This window comes from Thermobia domestica, chromosome 10, assembly GCF_964235325.1.
Source record: "Thermobia domestica chromosome 10, izTheDome1.hap1.1, whole genome shotgun sequence".
In the NCBI taxonomy this organism is placed as follows: domain Eukaryota; kingdom Metazoa; phylum Arthropoda; class Insecta; order Zygentoma; family Lepismatidae; genus Thermobia; species Thermobia domestica.
In genome coordinates, this window is record NC_137463.1 from 243,652,303 (window position 1) to 243,671,215 (window position 18,913).

At 32.8% G+C, this 18,913-nt stretch overlaps 1 protein-coding gene across 2 annotated transcripts in view; it reads right to left on the reverse strand.

Annotated features, from left to right (window-relative positions):
- Positions 1-855: 855 nt before the first annotated feature.
- The window catches only part of Cad99C (cadherin 99C), a 295,315-nt gene continuing 277,257 nt past the window's right edge, over positions 856-18,913 (reverse strand). For both annotated transcript variants that reach the window (XM_081729433.1, XM_081729434.1), the window contains 8 exons: positions 17,973-18,113; positions 16,742-16,966; positions 14,010-14,275; positions 12,306-12,527; positions 9,099-9,195; positions 7,617-7,749; positions 5,323-5,476; positions 856-1,729 (listed from right to left, as the gene is read on the reverse strand). In XM_081729433.1, coding sequence (XP_081585559.1) covers positions 1,591-1,729; positions 5,323-5,476; positions 7,617-7,749; positions 9,099-9,195; positions 12,306-12,527; positions 14,010-14,275; positions 16,742-16,966; positions 17,973-18,113 — 1,377 coding nt within the window. In that variant the 3' untranslated portion in view covers positions 856-1,590. The remainder of the gene's footprint in view (positions 1,730-5,322; positions 5,477-7,616; positions 7,750-9,098; positions 9,196-12,305; positions 12,528-14,009; positions 14,276-16,741; positions 16,967-17,972; positions 18,114-18,913) is intronic.

An 18,913-nucleotide genomic window follows, 5' to 3' on the forward strand; every position in this document is an offset into this window, starting at 1 on the left:
AAGTTATCGGCCATCAAAGTTAGGGTTTGAACTTGGTCACTCGAGTTATGGGCTATCAAAGTTGCAGTTTGGAGTTAGTCAGCCGAGTTATGGAACTCCGAAGTCGGGGTTTGGACTTGGTCACCTGAATTATGAGCCATCAAAGTTGTAGTTTGGAGTTAGTCATCGAGTTATGGAACATCGAAGTCGGGGTTTGGACTTAATCACCTGAATTATGAGCCATCAAAGTTGTGGTTTGGACTTAAGTCATCGAGTTATGGGCCACCAAAGTTGGGGTTTGATTTTGTCATCCGCTTTATCGGTCATCAAAGTTGGGGTTTGGACTTAATCACCCGAGTTATAGGCCATCAAAGTTGTGGTTTGGACCTAGTCAGTCGAGTTATGGGCCATCAAAGTTGAAGTTTGGACACAATCACCCGAGTTCTGGGACATCAAAGATGGGGCTTGGACTTACTTACGCGAGTTATGGACTATCAATGTTGGGGTTTGAACTTAATCACCCACTTTATCGGCCATCAAAGTTTAGTCAATAAAAGAACATTTTTCAGCAATCGGGAAACGACTAGTCTTCAAATATATCGCAGTATAAATCACAACAAAAATTACCATTATAATGAAGCTTTAGAAATCTTATAATAATAGAAATATATTATATTATTAAATTCGGAACAATTGTGTCTTAGGCAAAAAATAATTTTCAAATTTTAAAAAATTCTGGGAAAAATAGGACTAGAAAAATCTCCAAAATTTTTGAATGTGTTTTAGTTTAAGATCGTATCGAAACAGATAAAAGAAATGAAGTTGGTAATAGGAATTACTTATGTATTATGGACAATAAAACTACAAATTATTCATTTATAAAATTGTTTTGTCAATTTATTCTTGAACACAAATAAAAATAATATTAGAATTATACATAATTATATTTTTTTCTTTACAGAATTATGTACAAAAAAGTCCTTATCATGGCATCTATTATTATTATTATTATAATTATTAAATATAATAAAAACTTACTTTGTACAATATGTTCTTAATAATTAGAACATTTGAGTATTTGATCGTCTCTTAGATTTTAAACAGTATGTACAAACAAAGTGGAAGACATTGTAATTTTTCATTTTTTTAAACATCCTTTTCTGACCTTTTTTATGTTTAAAAATATATTTAAAATTAACGTAATTATCCTTAAACGATTTGATTACTTTCTTTAAAAAATATTCATTTTTCGATCTTTTTACAAACAAGAAGTAATAAACAAGTAAATTTAATATAAAATCATGAAAAAAATAGATACATGTATATATTTATATGTATATAATGGCAGACATTTTCTCTTCTGTACTGTTTTCAAGACACAGTCCGAATGTTCTTCATATTTTTTTTATTTCGTCACTATAAAAAAATAGCCTCTACATAATTACGGGCATTCGAGTCTTTCATTGAAGTGTTTTTAAGAGTCATTTTTTTTCACTATAACACTAACTAACTTACAGTATGTTCTTTTAAGCTCACGTCATTCACTGCATTTTACACAAAAGCATCACACACTTGTTTCTTCATTCAAGATTCAACACTAACACAACAGGGTCAAAGTTCTGTCGTCGTTTCTACTGGCGAGTGGTCTCCTAAATAGTTAAAGGCCAAATTAGAGTAGTCTCTCTTCTCTCGGAAAGTTACATTCGCATTTGTGGCACTAACGTTCAAATGACCTTCGTCATCCGACGACCTGCAAAAAAATAGGAATAAAAATGAAATAGTGTACGGTTAACTGTTCATTCAGCGATATTTAAACGGAAAAACTTAAGATAATGAAATATTGTCTACTACTAATTTAAAAAAAAAATCAGCATGGAATCTAGGATCCTTCCCGCCTACCAGTGTAAATAATCTCTATCTATTCCACATCGTGCCACCTTCAGGCTTTCTTAATCTGCGCCTCTGGCTGTAACCCCATTAGCTCGAAAACGGCTAATCGATTTTACGAACCGGATGTTTCTTAAGCCTTCATCCAATTTCAAAATGTTCTAGCTTGAAAACAGCTAAACGACTTTTAGATACCGGGCGTCTCTAAAGCTTTCAAAGTGTTATAGCTTGGAAGCAGCTAATCGTAATTGAATGGAACGCTTACAATTCAAAAAAGGAGTGTTCATGCTCATACTTAGATTATCCAATTTCAAAATGCTGTACCTGCTTCAAAAATAGCACAAATTTATCATAAAATTCAATATATCCAGTTTTCAGTTCACAAATGGTCAATATGGCCTCCTCTGGCTGCGCACCATACACCAAGTGTTAATACTCGATCTCTTCCAATACCTGTAACATTGACGGAAATTGGCGAGTTGGCTGACGGGGTTGGGAAAGATGTCGCTAGTGTGTGTCGCTCCTGCATACTAGTGACAATTCCCGCCAACGAAGCAAAACTTGAACAATCTCTCTTTCGAACTATAAGTGTTTCATTGAAACATGACTAACCATTTTCAAGCTATACCTCTTTGAAATCGGATGAAGATTCTAGAAATATCTCGTATTCAATTCTGAATCGTTATTATTCTTTTTTTTTTAAAATAATGTAACAAAAGTAACGAATAAAAAACATTTAAAACCTAGCTGAGTTTGCATTTAAACTGATGAAGACTAGAAATACTTTATATTACATTTTGAAGTAAATACGTTGTCAATACTTATACTTTGGAACACTGGAATTTTCTTTCCATTCTTTGCAAAGAAAATTACAAAAGCACAATTAGAAGTCCTTGACTTTCACAAATGAAAAAAAGAATAACTCCGTTTGCACATCTTGTAGAGGAATGAGCTCCAAAGTCTAAAGGTTCTTTACAGAATGTTTTTAAAATTGAATTTGAACTAAAAGTCACTATCTACACTATCCTCTCCTTAAATCTGTATCGAGGTCCAGAATACAATATGATACATACAGGGCCGGCTCTAGGCAATTTGTCGACCCGTGCAATATCATTTGCCGTCCCTCCCCCTTTCTCCAGAAAGAACAAATCTTAAAAGCTACGATTTTAAGTATGCTACCCCATCATGAATAACGAGGGGGAAGGAAAGAGCACTCGCAGTCAGAAAGTGCAAACACTGCAAATACAATCTCGTTGTGTCTGTTTTTTTTCTTTCTTTCTTTAAATAATAATCTATTATGTAGTGAAAGATAAAGCAAACACACCTGCACAGGGAAGATGGTATTCTTTTCTGTAGAATTCAATATCGAGCACTATCAAGCTCGAGCACTATCTCAATATATCAATATATCAGTTTGCAATTCCAGTGCAACCAGCTCTTTTATCTTTATTTGTTAATTTTCCTTCTACAGCTGTTAAAAACTTTTAAAAAATTCATTCCCACCTTCAGTGATAAGGAACTTGTTTTTGACAAAGACAAGACTAGTTTTCATATAAAAATTATGATAACTAACTAAATGGAACAGGTGTTTCCTACTGTTCGAGAATTGACTTCTTGTATTTGACAACCATCAAGCAAATCATGCTGGGATTTGTTTGACCATTTGCTTCAGCACTGTTCATGTAACATTAAACTGATGCGACCTAAACATGATTTATGAATGTAGTATTCAAATAGAAGGTCAGCTTAATAAATTTAACTACCATCATCATGAAGTCTGTTTCCAACAAGAACTATTTATTTTAAAAAATATATAGTTATGACACATTTTGCCGCCCCTCGAAACCCGCCGCCCGTGCAAATGCACGGGTTGCACATATGATTGAGCCGGCCCTGGACAAATACAACTAAATTACAACTTAAATTAATAACACAATTTCTCAAATAACATAATAATTTACATTTCAAATATAACAGGCTAATATTACAAAATTTTAGTGTCCTCAGATGGAAGATTGAAAAATTATCATTAAGATCTTGACAAAAGTCTCAAGACAGTTAGAGTGCTTATTCTATCAAGAGAAATACTGCTAGCATTAATTACTATGAACCTTACAGTAAACAGATTATTATTGCTCGTAAATATACAGTCTGTCCATAAAAATGCTATTATACGTTAAAGTGATATTACGTCGCTTTGGATAAACGTATTTAAATGAAATTGATCCCATTTGAAAGAAAAACTCAAATATTTTTGTGCATGTCAACACTGGACAACAATGTCAGTAATGGATGGGATCAAACAGAAAAAGTAAATTCATTTATGTTTACTTTGTGCTCACTAATTGGTGAGCACCTTTGTGTTTACATGCTCATTAATTGGTTATTTCCACAATTGGGAGAAGAAGAAGGCAATGGCTTTATTTTCCAACAAGATGGAGCACCTCCTCACTGGCATTTACATGTTCGGGAACATCTGAATGAACGGCTTCTAGAAAGATGGATTGGACATGCCTGAAATGATGATAATGTGGCCGCTGAGGTCGCCTGACTTGTTGGTCTGTGACTTTTTTTTTTTTATGGAATTATGTCTATCTACCCCTCATTACCTGAAAACCTGCAAGAAGTGCAAGTTCGTATCAGTGCTGACATCCAGTCTTTTTCATCAGGTATGTCGGAGCGTGTGTGGAATGAATGGGAATATAATTTTGATGTCTGCATCGCCACTCCTGGGGCACACATTCAATGTCTATGAGATATAGTAAAAAATATTTGAGTTTTTCCAAATGTGACCAATTTCATTTAAATACGATTGTCCAAAGCGTTGTAATAGCATTTTAAAGTATGATAGTACTTTTATGGACACCCTGTATAATATTAATGAAAATATGGAAAGTATGATAGTACTTTTATAGACACGCTGTATAATACTAATGAAAATATGGAAAGTATGATAGTACTTTTATGGACACGCTGTATAATACTAATAAAAATATGGAAAGTATGATAGTAATTTTATGGACACGCTGTATAATACTAATAAAAATATGGAAAGTATGATAGTATTTTTATGGACACTCTGTATAATGTTAATTCTAACATTAACATAACATCGTGTTCAACAAAATTATAGGATTAACTTCACACGAATTTATAAATCATTATTCTTCTTTTTTAAAAATGTAACAAAAGAAACGAATAAATGATATGTTAAAACTTAATTGAATTTACACTTAAAGATGGCCAGGGAAAATTGAAACATTAATGCTAAATGTGACTGAAGATTGACATATTAATGCTAAATGTGACTGAAGATTGAAACATTAATGCTAAATGTGACTGAAAATTGAAACATTAATGCTAAATGTGGTTGAAGATTGAAACATTAATGCTAAATGTGACTGAAGATTGAAACATTAATGCTAAATGTGACTGAAGATGGAAATGTACAATTACCTTTCGTAAAGTGGATTTGTGACAGGCACAAGAGGTGGTTCATGACCTATTAAATTAGGATCATGACTAGAAATTTTGTTAGTGCCAGATGCGCCTACGATACTTGACGCTCGGGCAGTAGTCGCTGCATCTGAGCTCACTGGACTTTGTTGACCTGGGGAAAAATATATTCATGAGTTAGTTTGCTTTTTAACACAATGAAGAAAAAATGTTCCGTTTTATTTAAAATAGTTTATTTACATATTCTTGTAAGTAATTTTAGTCGAATTTAAGCATATACTTTATAGATAATCCAGATAAAGTAAATCTAGACAAATCTCTTGAAAGTTATTACACACATATATATATATATATATATATATATATATATATATATATATATATATATATATATATATATATATATAGGATGTTACTACATAAATGTGTCACAATATTTTGTGTCCAGATTCCTCCCATCAAAATAAGAAAACAAAAAGTTCATATGAACCTGTGCTCAAAAGTGAATAGTTTCGGTGTTGTAGAGTGCCGAAAACGTGAAACAAGTCAACTTCATAAGTTTATAGTTCCACTACTATGGGTAGTATCGTAGTCGGTTCAAGACATCACTGAGGAACTGATATGTGAACTATCCGAATATCCATTTTTAAGAATGCTCCAGTACTTGCACACCAATTTTTAAACAGGTAGGTGAAGAGTGATCAAGTACTCCCAAACAGCCTCTTTAAAAATGATTGTACAAGTACCGGAGATTCTAAGATCGATATTTTGATAGTTCACATATTATTTGCATAGCTCCTCAGTTATGTCTTGACCTGACAAAGATCGGTCCCATAGTAGTGGAACTATGAACTTATGAAATTCACTTGTTTCACGTTTCCAGCATCCTATAACTCAACTATCCACTTTCGAGCACAAATCCATATGAACTTCTTTCTTATTTTGATGTGAGCAATCCGTTCTTTTATACTTTTATACAATACATATTTGAGGAAAGCTTGCAGACTATCGAATAAACGTAAATCCTTACTGTTGGAGAAAAAATATATCATTTTTATGGAATAAACGTAGATCCTTATTGCTAGGGGAAATCATATTATTCTTTACTTCTTCACATGAGATTGCCAGAATACCCTTTCGAAAGAACACCAAAAATAGGACAAAATTGATGATTCGAATAATGTTCTCGTATGTTACTGTATTTTATTTTCATGGTTGGAAAAATTAATAAAAAATTAAACGGATTCAAATTAAAAATTAAAACTAAGAAAAATTAATTCAATAAACTAAAAAATTAATATAAAATATAATAGCTAAAATTTAAATTAACTTTTAAATTAATTGATTAAAAGTGTAATTAAAAATGACAATTTTCACTAATAATAATAATAATAATAATAATAATAATAATAATAATAATAATAATAATAATAATAATAATAATAATAATAATAATAATGGGACACGATAATGTCAATTTCGTGTTTTGCTATGATTCCTTTTTTATTTCGACAGTAGTCCGCTTAGAATTCTTACTGCTTCCTACAAAAAATAAAGTTTTTGAACATAGCACGGATAAACAATGTTTACAGCAAATGTGTAAAGCACTACTGACTGTCTGGTATTGTGGGTATAGGCGTGTATGTGTGTACGTTCCTATCACGAATTATCGTTCGTGAGCCGAGGGAAGAAATTGATCACGAAATTTTGTTCTTGAACTAATTTGTTCGCGAATAGTGAAGTTTGTGACTCCAGGATCCATTGTATATACAAAAGGAACAAAATGAAACTAATTTCAAGTGCTATTTAGCGATAGGAATCAACCCTACAAACGCGAACAGTTTTAATCAAATACGAGAGCAGTAACAATATGGATCAAAGTACAGGGTGGCCCAAAAGTAGGTATACAGTACCGTACTGATCAGTTCATTGCATTTTATATCATTTCTTATTGTTATCCATTAAGTAGACTTAGTTTCTTTATTATTTGGTCTTAATGTGTTTTTACTTACATCTTAAGCTCAGAAGAGCTGAGGCAAATAAACCTATAAGATAGAATGTTATACTTGATCAATGTAGGGGCATATACCTACTTTTGAGCCACTCTGTAAAAATATATTAAGAAATGAATATCGTAATCCTACAAGAAGGGAAATGTTCAAATCTTATCTAAGAAAAATATTTAACTAACTAATGTTCACAAATTTGTTAATATGGCTAATATTAATCACATTAAAATGTAATATAACTTGAATAAATTAGACAAAAAAAAAAAAAAAAAAACAAATACTTACCTACGCTATCACCATTGTCTTTTGTTATGTAACTAACATTATCAAGACTGAATGCGTGATTCTTGCTACTGAAGTCCAGTTGTAAGTCATTATAGCTATCGCTGTCATCAAGAGGTACACTCATTTGTAATACCTAGAAAAAAGAAAATTAACAATTCCTACTTAGTCATTTACTTGTAACTTAGTGGAACACACAAAGTTATATTGTCAAAGGGAGGAAATAGTCATCAAATATAGATCAAGTTTACTAACATTTTCAACAAGAAACCCAAGCATAAGCAGGGGCGGATCCAGGACCGACTTCTGGGGGGGGGTTGTCAAGCTGTTACTTTTAAGGGCTCCACATTTTGGAATGGGTTTTATTTATATATATAAAATAAGAAAGTTTGACTGTTCTGGGGGGGCGATCTCCCCTCCCCCCGGATCCGCCCCTGAGCATAAGCATATGAAAATAAAAATATAAGACTTTTATGACTGTTTAGAATTCAAAAGTCAAGAATGACTAAATAGATACATCTAACTAAGCTTTCAAACCGCGCGTCATCAGACGCAGTGAACAGATAAGAAGAGAAACAAGAATTTTAGGAATGATTCAAAAAAATGGATCAATAGATTGCGATCTTGGCCAATAATTAGTTTTTCGATCAGGGGCCACAAAATTTTTGAACGACCTCTAAATCGAATTTTCGTATTTTTTGCAGAATAAATACATCATACTGAGTTAAGTGATGGTTTGGGTTTGGCTACACTATATGTAGTTCTCTAGATATAAGGTGTACAAGAAAATTATTGATTGAAATAAATTGGATTTTTTTAATGCATTTTTGGATCAGGGGCCACAAAATTTTTGAACGTTCCCTAAATCAAGTTTTCGTATTTTTTTTTAGGAATAAGCACACCATATGAGTTAAGTGATAGTTTGGGTTTGGCTTCACTATATGTAGTTCTCCAGATATAAGAAATACGAGAAAATTTTTGCCTGAAATATATGGTTCTTTTGATCCAAAAAGAATAGCAGAGACAGACAGAGAGAAAAAGGTACGATCATGTGTCACTGACAGTTACTTTCAGTATTTTAACAAAAGAACGGATTACCAACTTAACATCGGAGTAGGTTTTCAAGAGCAAGAAGAGAACACTAGAAAAAAGGGTACAAAGGCCCACAAAAAATGACTACAAAGAAATCTGGTAATATATTACTTAGACAAACACATACATATTGAAAGTAATAGAAGAGCAAATTATTTTCTCTAAGATCTAACAGTTAACCATTACAACATAAAATAATAATATTTCTGTTTACTGCTTTTACAACGTTTGTATAATGATTATTTCTGTAAAGAATCATTACACAATACTATAATTATTTTGATTTTGATATGCCCGGCCTGCGATATGACAATATATATATATTTTACACGAAAAAGAAAATTATAGCAACACTGCTATAATTCCTTAACACCTACTAATTGTATTACATACCTGTGTCTCGTATTCCTTCAAATTGGGTTCAACAAAAACTGGATCATATCTAGGAACCACATATAGACGCTGCAACCTTTCTTTATAAGCCTTGTACCTGTAAGAAGTAATAATAATAATAATTCATTCATTCTATCGTTTATCCATCATTCTGTAATTCATATTCTATCATCTTTAAAAGAAAATGAAATATCAATTTTATATTGGTGAATATCTCTATTTAAACATGAAAATGTTTGACAAATTGTTAAAAAATACCAAAGACACTGTTCACATTTTTTTACATAAATAAAAAGAAAATTAGAAAATAAGTATATTATATAAACTAGGTCTGCTAACTAGATATCTTGGATGTATTTAAATTATGCGTACGATACATTACGACACAGATAAATCATATTAATCTGTAATAATACTATTAAAATTACTCCAACAAGTATTGATTGATTCGAATGCTTATTCTGATAACATATACATTGTACGCTGAGAATGAGAAATCTAATATGATTCTGAGTATTATATCGATAGGCAGAAATTGGGATAGTAATGTGCAGTAACCACTTCTGTATACTGTGAGATTGTTTTATTCAGGAGTGAAGGAAGTATCCTTAACATGGAGAAGTTATAGCGATTGGTGTTACGAATTAAATATGGAGGTATATTTTGAGAGATAATGTAGTTCAAATAATAATTGGAAGACTAGAGAAAAATTGAGACCATATATATACAGAGAGAGAGAGAGATTATTTAAGAAATTATTATGAGAGAGTTTTGAAAAGTATTTACCGCATTACATAATTAGAAGTTGGAGAGAGTGCTTTCCCTCGGAGATAATGGTGAACAGGGTGTCTATTAAAATTCCAAAATGAAATTTCTTGACTTTTTCGTGACCTTTTCTTTAGAAAATCATTAAAAACTGCGTAGCATTCTCAAGAGCAAATTTGGGTGCAAATTAGGCCGAATTTTTATGCATGCGATATAAGCGTGCTTTGTTTGCGATTTGGTAGTGTCTAAAGCCGATCATATATATTTTTGGTGATGAATTTTGACGTTTTATACAACAAAATTTTCCAGTTTGTACTTATATTTGTACAGATAAAAAAAAAGTGACTTTCGTGACCCAAAAGCTAAATTTCATGACTTTTTCTTCACTTTCATGACCGTTTTCTGATTTCGTGACTTTTTCGTGACATTCGTGACTTTCGTGACCGATAGACACCCTAGTGAATAAAAAATATACACAAGATAAGAAGTGATAGTTCTTTTTGGGCTATTTCATATTTATGTTTATTTTAGTAGGAAATCAGTACTGTAGGAGTCTTTGCTATATTGGAAATATGAAATCTTTGTTTAACGTCCCACGATTATGCCCTTCAAGCTAAAGGAGACGATGATTAAAGCAAGTGAATGATGATGGAAGAATTGGTGGAATGAAAAGTGGAAGGAAACGGGAGTACCCCGAGGAACCCCACGAACATGTTGTCCAACACAAAATTACTTGGCAGGGGATCGAACCAGGTACCCAATGCACCAGAAGTATGCGCTCTACCACTAAACCACCGTGTTCCCTTGCTATATTGGAGTTACACTACCCATACTTGATTACTATTGCACCAACTCTATGATAACAACTAATATAGCTTCACTTTTAAATTGTTTAATCACTTACACATCTCAATGAATTTTAGTTAATCAATATCGGTACTCTACATAACAATATATAGTTTAAATTATAATTCTCTTCAATCTTGCACTGTAAATTTTTCATGTCAAATTCTATATTATATTTTGAATAGACTCTTGAATACTAAATGAATTGATATTCGAAAATTTGAACGTGAAATTATTGGAATTTTAATGACACCAATTTAAATATGTCTTGTGCAAAGATCTCATCAAAGATATGTTCATAGATCTCCCTTTCTTTCTTTTCACTGAATGAATCTCCAATATTTAACTACGTACATCAGAATTTTCCCTTCCAAACTTTAAGCTTGACTGTGAACCATTGCATCGAAATACAAAGCATTTCTTTATTTGTCTTTACTCGATAATGAAAATTCTAAACTGTTAGGTTTGTCTTAAGTGTACTTTCCGATATCTTGGGCTCTAAAAATTTACTAAATTTTGTTTTAAAATACTGAAAATGCTTTTCATAAAAGACCGATGCCGCTTCTCATGTGTTTCGAATGTTCTTCACTTTTATTAGTTTATGGTTGCCACTCGGCGTTAATCAATTTTGAGTTCGACTATTCATTACCAAACATTGTTACGGTTATCAAGTCTAGGAAGGTCAGGTGGGCAGATCATATAGCGAGAATGGAAGAAAGTAGGAACGCTTTCAAAGTTTTAACTGGAAGTCCAGTCAGGAAACAACCATTAGGAAGACCTAGGCGCAGATGGGAGGACTATATTAAGACGGATCTCGCAGAAATAGAAATACAAAGTCAAAACTGGATCCAGTTGGTTAAGGATAAAAGTCAATGGAGAGCTCTCGTGAACGAGCCATTACAATTCCAAGCTCCATAAGCCACAGAGTTAGTTAGTTCGACTATTCAAGTATTGTATCTAAACAATTACACAATAATACAGAACACAAATCTTATTGTAAACCAAATATTACATCTCGTTAAAAGTACTGAACGACAACATTAATTTTATTTTTAGGACACTAAAAGATTGCTTAAAGCGCGATGTAAACTTTGCGCTTTCTTCTTTCTTTATATATATTATTATTATTACAAAATAGAATAATAAGATTTTCTTAGATCATAGCTGAGAATGACATTATCAATTATAGTGTATTTCTTAGCAAGAATTAACATACTCTAAACTATTACAACTGTATTTCATAACACTTTGTAAGTTCTGGAATTCTATGGATTCAAATTTTGTCGTTTGTCTTAATTTATTTCGAAAAGAAAACGAAGACATGAATAATTTAAAATGTTCTTTAATCTTTGAAAGAACATTTTTGTTTTCCCTCCTCATCTTTTTTGAAAATTTGAAAAGAAAACAAAGACATGGATAATACTTAATGTTTGAAAGAACATTTTTAGTTTTTATTCTTCAATTTCTTTTTTAAAAAAATATCAAAAGTTTCGTGCAATATTTCAGAGATATGATAATTCATTTAAACAGATTATATTCAATTAGACTACAGCCACTACTTATAAAATAATGAATTTCAAGGCTTGCAATACTAACCTGGACCAAGAGATGCAAATATAAATAATTCCTACAATTCCTAGAACAAGAATGATACAAGCTATAACGATGAGTGCATAGGGGAAAACTTCCCATGATATAGTGACTGATGCCTTTTGCTTCACAATTTCTATTGGAGGATGGATTCCAGAAGCAGTAGCCTGAAGATTCCCAGATACATCAAAGGTGATATTGGAAATTGAATCTTTATCTAATACAGACCTGGAAATTAAGTACGATCAGAAATATAGTATATTTATGAAAAAATCTTCGAACACAATAAAAATGGTAAAATACTAAGAGACTTATTTTTAGTATTAGCAATCGTAGTAAACAATAATATAATATTTGCTACTTCTTGATAAAGACAGATCAAATTATGAAAACTAAATTTACTCCTTCCTTCTGAAACATTACTAGTCTTACAATATAAATTGAAGTTTTATATATACGTGGAGTGATCAGAAAGTAAGATTAAAAAACTTGCAGTTAAACGTGTATATACTATTTCATACAAGCATACAGCCAACAGATACGTAATGCATACAGTAGGTTATTTTTCGACATTGTCTCCATATCGGTACTTATCGTATCGTGGGATGAATTTGACGATTCCCATCTAGTAAAAATCCTATCTTTGTGTGTTCAGTCACGTTGTCACGGAACGTTTCACCTCCTCGTCTGAAGCAGTGATGGTCTCTTAGGTGCTGCTTCAAGTGTAGGAACAGGTGAAAGTCGTTTGGAGCTAGGTCTGGGCTGTAGGGAGGGTGGTCGATGATGTCCCAGCGAAACTGCTTCAACAGCGTAGTGGTCTTCTGGACTGTATGCAGGCGCGCGTTGTCGTGAAGGAAAAGGCGTCCTTGGTGAGAAGTCCTGGCCGTAAACCTTTACCAGCTGTCGGTGAAATTCAGCCACGGTTACATATTTCGTCCACAGAAATCGAATAAGACCAGTTTTCCAAACGAGTCGCCATTTGTGTTCACCTACAACTAGCGCCATATGTAGCGGCTGGCATATTTGCGGATCCCAAACGTTTCAGCATATCCTCTGATCTGATTGGTCGATACAGATGCGATATCACAAGACATGATCTACATATAGCACAAAGTAAACGAGAATTGTTGTCGGCTCTGGTAGCCGAGTGGTCTAGCGTAACATGCTAGTAACGAAATTGTTTTTGGCGAGGGTTCGAATCCTGCCTACGGACATTTTTTTTACTACTTTTAAAAATGTTTATAACACTTCTTTCGTTAAAATAAGATTAAAAATAATATTCAAAAAGTGGTTTAACGATCATTGTTTTAAAATTTTCATTAAACTTCTTTCATTAAAATAAGTTTGCCCTTGTACTATATACATCCACAGAAATGTAGTAGTAGTAGTACGTTTGCCCTTGTACTATATAGATCCACAGCTAATGTAGTAGTTGTAGTAGTAGTAGTAATAGTAGTAGTAGGAACGGGTTAGAAGCCCCGTAGGGGTTGTTTGGATTATGTTCTCGACATCAAATTGGCAAGAATGCTGAAACGTTTGGGATCGGCAAAAATGCTAGCGGCTGGTTGAAACTGCACAATTGCCAACTCCATGTAGTAAAATTACCGCATACTCCTCATTCCTCTATAACAGACGAAACTCCAGAAATAAACTTTGTAACCTTAGTTTCTGATACTCCCTCGTATATATATATATTCATAAAATACTAACCTTAGCACTCTGGAGTTATTTCGTGGTAATATCGTTTCTGATTCTGGATCTATTACGTAGAACCAAACGTCTGTTCCAGAACCATCTGATTCTACAGTGCCATTGTCTGTCAAATATTGTTTTACAGTCATTTTCTCCACGCCTACAATCATATTACTGTGATCTTCCAGCACTCGAACAACTTTTGGTTCATCACGTTTCACTCTATCTGGGCTGGCATCGTCTATTACAAGAATCATCCGGTGAACGTCATCGATTAAATTGACCTGCAAAGCAAATTAATCATAAATGTAGAAAGATACTTATATCTACACGTATATTGGAAAACGAAGTGAGATTTTTTAACAATTCTTAAGTTATCATCAAGATTTTTTTTATTTATTTTTTTGAAAACTGAAACTCATCGGATCTTGACAAAATTTGGCATTATGGTAGACCTTGACGACTATTTAATTTTATTTTATTCATTTATTTAGTGCTATTTCAAAGGAATGGCATTTCTTACAATAATTCAGTCACATTCAAAAGATTAATGCTGAAACTTTGCTTTAAAAAGAATGGAACCAATAGTCAGAACTTAATACGTAACTTTCCTTAGTGTCTACACGGTTAGCGTGTGAAACTGCTTAAAGAAGAATGGAACCAATAGTTAGAAGTTAGTCTATGACTTTTGTTAGTGTTTCTACGGTTAGTGAGTGTAACTGCTTAAAAAAAAAGAATGGAACTAATAGTCAGAACTTAATCCGTAACTTTCCTTAGTGTTTATACAGTTAGCGTGTGAAACTTTCCTTAAAGAAGAATGAAAACAATAGTCAGAAGTTAATCCGTGACTTTCCCTAGTGTCTACACAGTTAGCATGTGAAACTGCTTAAAGAAGAATGGAACCAATAGTTAGAAATTAATCTATGACCTTCCTTAGTATTTCTACGGTTAGCGAGCGTAACTGTTTAAAAAAGAATGGAACCAATAGTCAAAAGTTAATCCGTAACTTTTCTTAGTGTTTATACAGTTAGCGTATGAAATTTTGCTTAAAGAAGAATGGAACCAAAAGTTAGAAGTTAATCTATGACTTTCCTTAGTATTTCTACGGTTAGTGAGTGTAACTGCTTAAAAAAAAGAATGGAACTAATAGTCAGAAGTTAATCCGTAACTTTCATTAGTGTTTATGCAGTTAGCGTGTGAAACTTTCCTTAAAGAAGAATGAAAACAATAGTCAGAAGTTAATCCGTGACTTTCCCTAGTGTCTACACAGTTAGCGTGTGAAACTGCTTAAAGAAGAATGGAACCAATAGTTAGAAATTAATCTATGACCTTCCTTAGTATTTCTACGGTTAGCGAGCGTAACTGTTTAAAAAAGAATGGAACCAATAGTCAAAAGTTAATCCGTAACTTTTCTTAGTGTTTATACAGTTAGCGTATGAAATTTTGCTTAAAGAAGAATGGAACCAAAAGTTAGAAGTTAATCTATGACTTTCCTTAGTATTTCTACGGTTAGTGAGTGTAACTGCTTAAAAAAAAGAATGGAACTAATAGTCAGAAGTTAATCCGTAACTTTCATTAGTGTTTATGCAGTTAGCGTGTGAAACTTTCCTTAAAGAAGAATGAAAACAATAGTCAGAAGTTAATCCGTGACTTTCCTTAGTGTCTATATGGTTAGCGTGTGAAACTTTGCCTAAAGAAGAATGGAAACAATAGTCAGAAGTTAATCTATGACTTTCCTTAGTATTTCTACGGTTAGTGAGTGTAACTGCTTAAAAAAAAGAATGGAATCAATAGTCAGAAGTTAATCCATAACTTTCCTTAGTGTCTATACGGTTAGTGTGCCTCTTAGGTCCGGGAGTTGCGGGATCGATTCCCAATTGGAGCTCATGTTTGAATCCCACGTTAAACTGTACATCTACGTCTTAATGCTGGAAAGGGACATTTAATTACAAATCAACCAATAATAATAATAAAAAACTCAACTAGTTTGAAGTTTATAACAGCATCTAGGGGCGTCACGTGGGTGGGGCAAGTGGAGCGGCCAGCTTACGCCCCGCGACATAGGAGGAAAGAGTTAGACTTCAGAAAAAGTAACAATTTCATTATTTCTAACTCGTTGTTGGGATTCAAAATATTTAAAGACGAAAAACCATCATTTTTTGTAAGACACTTTTACGACTGTAAACTATTAATATCGTGAAGTGCACTCAGCGGGCTTGACTGATGTGTAAACCCCAAAATTGGCGCAAAATAATTTGTTCATGCTGGATATAGCACTCTTACCTACATCATAGACTCCGTAAATCGATCGAACGTCACTGACATCATTACACAGTGACTGTTCAACGAATAATTAAAATTTTTTGATGTGGAAACATACCTGAAGCCATTTAATAATTTTATCTTTTAGTTTGGTTAAATAATTACCACTTTATGAGATAATTGGCTACCAAAATTAAATAATTACCATCTTGTGACATAATTGACTACTAAAGTGAAATAATTACCATTCCGTGAGATGATTGACTATCAAAGTGAAATAATTACCATTTCGTTAGATAATTGACTACCACAGTGAAATAATTACCATTCCGTGAGATAGCTGAGTTCCAAAGACTCCACTGAATTCAATGAAAAGTGGCAGGTGCACTACAACCTGTTATAAAACACACGAAGTTTTCTTTTTTAAAATATCTATTAAATATATGTTTTATATATTCGATTACCAGTTACTATAAGTATATACTTACAATCACTGGAGCTCTTGTGGAATGGACTTCATGAGTAGCTAGTGGATTATCTCGGACAGCAATACTAAATTTAAATGGTAATTTATTTTTGTCTATGCTATCAAAACTCTTTGTACTTTTCACAATGCCTGAAGAAGGATCGATCGTAAAATATTCAGAACCTTTATCGTTCGGTACAATCATGTATTCCAATTTTCCAAACTCTCCACTATCCTTATCACGTGCCTAGAAAATGGAAGAAATGTATTATTCAACATGGGATTAAAGTTTACTGGCCATTAATATCATTTGAAAATGCTGTACTAGAGTTAGATATTTACACCAGAATTTGTTGAGGTACTCTTATAACATACAGAAACTGATGAGTATGGCACACAGTCTTTAGATACAGGTTTGTATAAGTCTAAGGATATTCAAGAAGAAGTAAACAAGTTATATTTTACTACGAACAAGTTATTAACTACGAGCCAAGAATATTACGGAAAAAATTGCAGCAAGCAGTATGAATTTTTAATTTGAAACTTCACTACAAATGATGTATCACTGCTCAAAATATGTGTGTGTGCTATCTAAACAGTGAATTTTCTTACCACAAGTGATGTGTCACTGCTAAAAATATGTATGTGTGCTACTTAAAGAGTGAATTTTCTTACCACAAGTGATGTGTCACTGCTAAAAATGTGTGTGTGTGTGTGTGTGTGTGTGTGTGTGTGTGCTACTTAAAGAGTGTATTTTCTTCACACATACAATACATAAAGATCAATAAACTTTCGCAACAGATAAATAGATCCAGGACACAGGTAAATAACATTGAATTTTTTAACATTATAGTGAGTTACACTAAATTTTCAACTTTCCGAAGCTCCAACTTTCAGGATATTTTTTTTAAAAAAAGTAGATAAATATGTGTCTGTTGTAGCAACAAGTTCCTTTTGTAATGTACCTTAACTCAAATCCTAGGTAGATAGATTTGGTAACAATAATACGAACAGGAACATCTTTCCTTTGTTTTAAGAGATAAGTCCTTTTTGCGATACATTTCAAACAGATTCCAGGAAGATCACTATTTGAAAAGAATACAAACAGAAAAACTTTTTGTTTTACGGATATCCTTAAACTTATTGCAGGCAATAATCAGTACGACTTAAGAATATTATTTGGACAATCTCTGGTCGTTCTGAAAACTATTTATGCATCGCATTTCGGAAATTAAAAAGGGATGGAAACTTACCTGGACTTGAAGCACAGATGTTGATATTTGTGAATCACTTGGAATGGCACCAAAAAATTTCCGATTTTTCAATTTATTATCTATCACAGGGAAAACGAATTCTGGTTCATTGTCATTAACGTCCAACACATGAACATTAACCTGAAAACAAGAAATTTATTTACTTATTTCAGCACAATTGCATATTCCAAGACTAACAAAACACGTTTTCAATAGTTTTACGTTTTGTGCTTTGTCAAAATTAGATGAATGCATTGTAGAATACTATGCTTAGTCAAAATGAGTTGTTTATGATAACTTTAAGAGAATATTCTCTGATGTTTCTATTCTTTTTCTTTCTGTTTTTAATCTCGACTCCAGGGGAGAGTCCAAAACTTAAAGGAAATTCAGAGATATTTCTGTAATTATTACAGAAATCTTTTAAGTAGAATGATATTCAAAAGAATAGGCTGTTGAGAAAAAAAGGTATAATTATTTAATCGACAATTGGTGCGTAATTAGTGCCGTGTTGTGGGGGGAGGCGAGCGGGGCGACAGCCCCGGGCGCCGAAGTAAGGGGCGCAAAATTCGGGAAGAAAAATGAAAAGGAAAGAAAAAGAGAGGAAAATTTACTTGGAATATTACTAGTATGTACTTAAATCCTCTTCCTGCTTTAGGAAATGATTCTTTACGTTACTCACGTTAGAAAAATAAAATTGGAGGAAAAAAGTAATAAAAAGTGCTCAAAATCAAGGAAAAACAGGGTTTATTTTTGAAAATTTTCTTACGCTTCGCGGCTGATTTATTAACCTCACTCATATATACGGAAGCGCCGTCGTATTCTCTCGCCTCGGGCGCTGATTTTCCACGGCACGGCACTGGACGTAATAAGGGATACCTGTTATTTTAGAAACAATATATTAGGTCCCTCTAAGCTGTTATTGGCAATAGAGTGGGAAATAT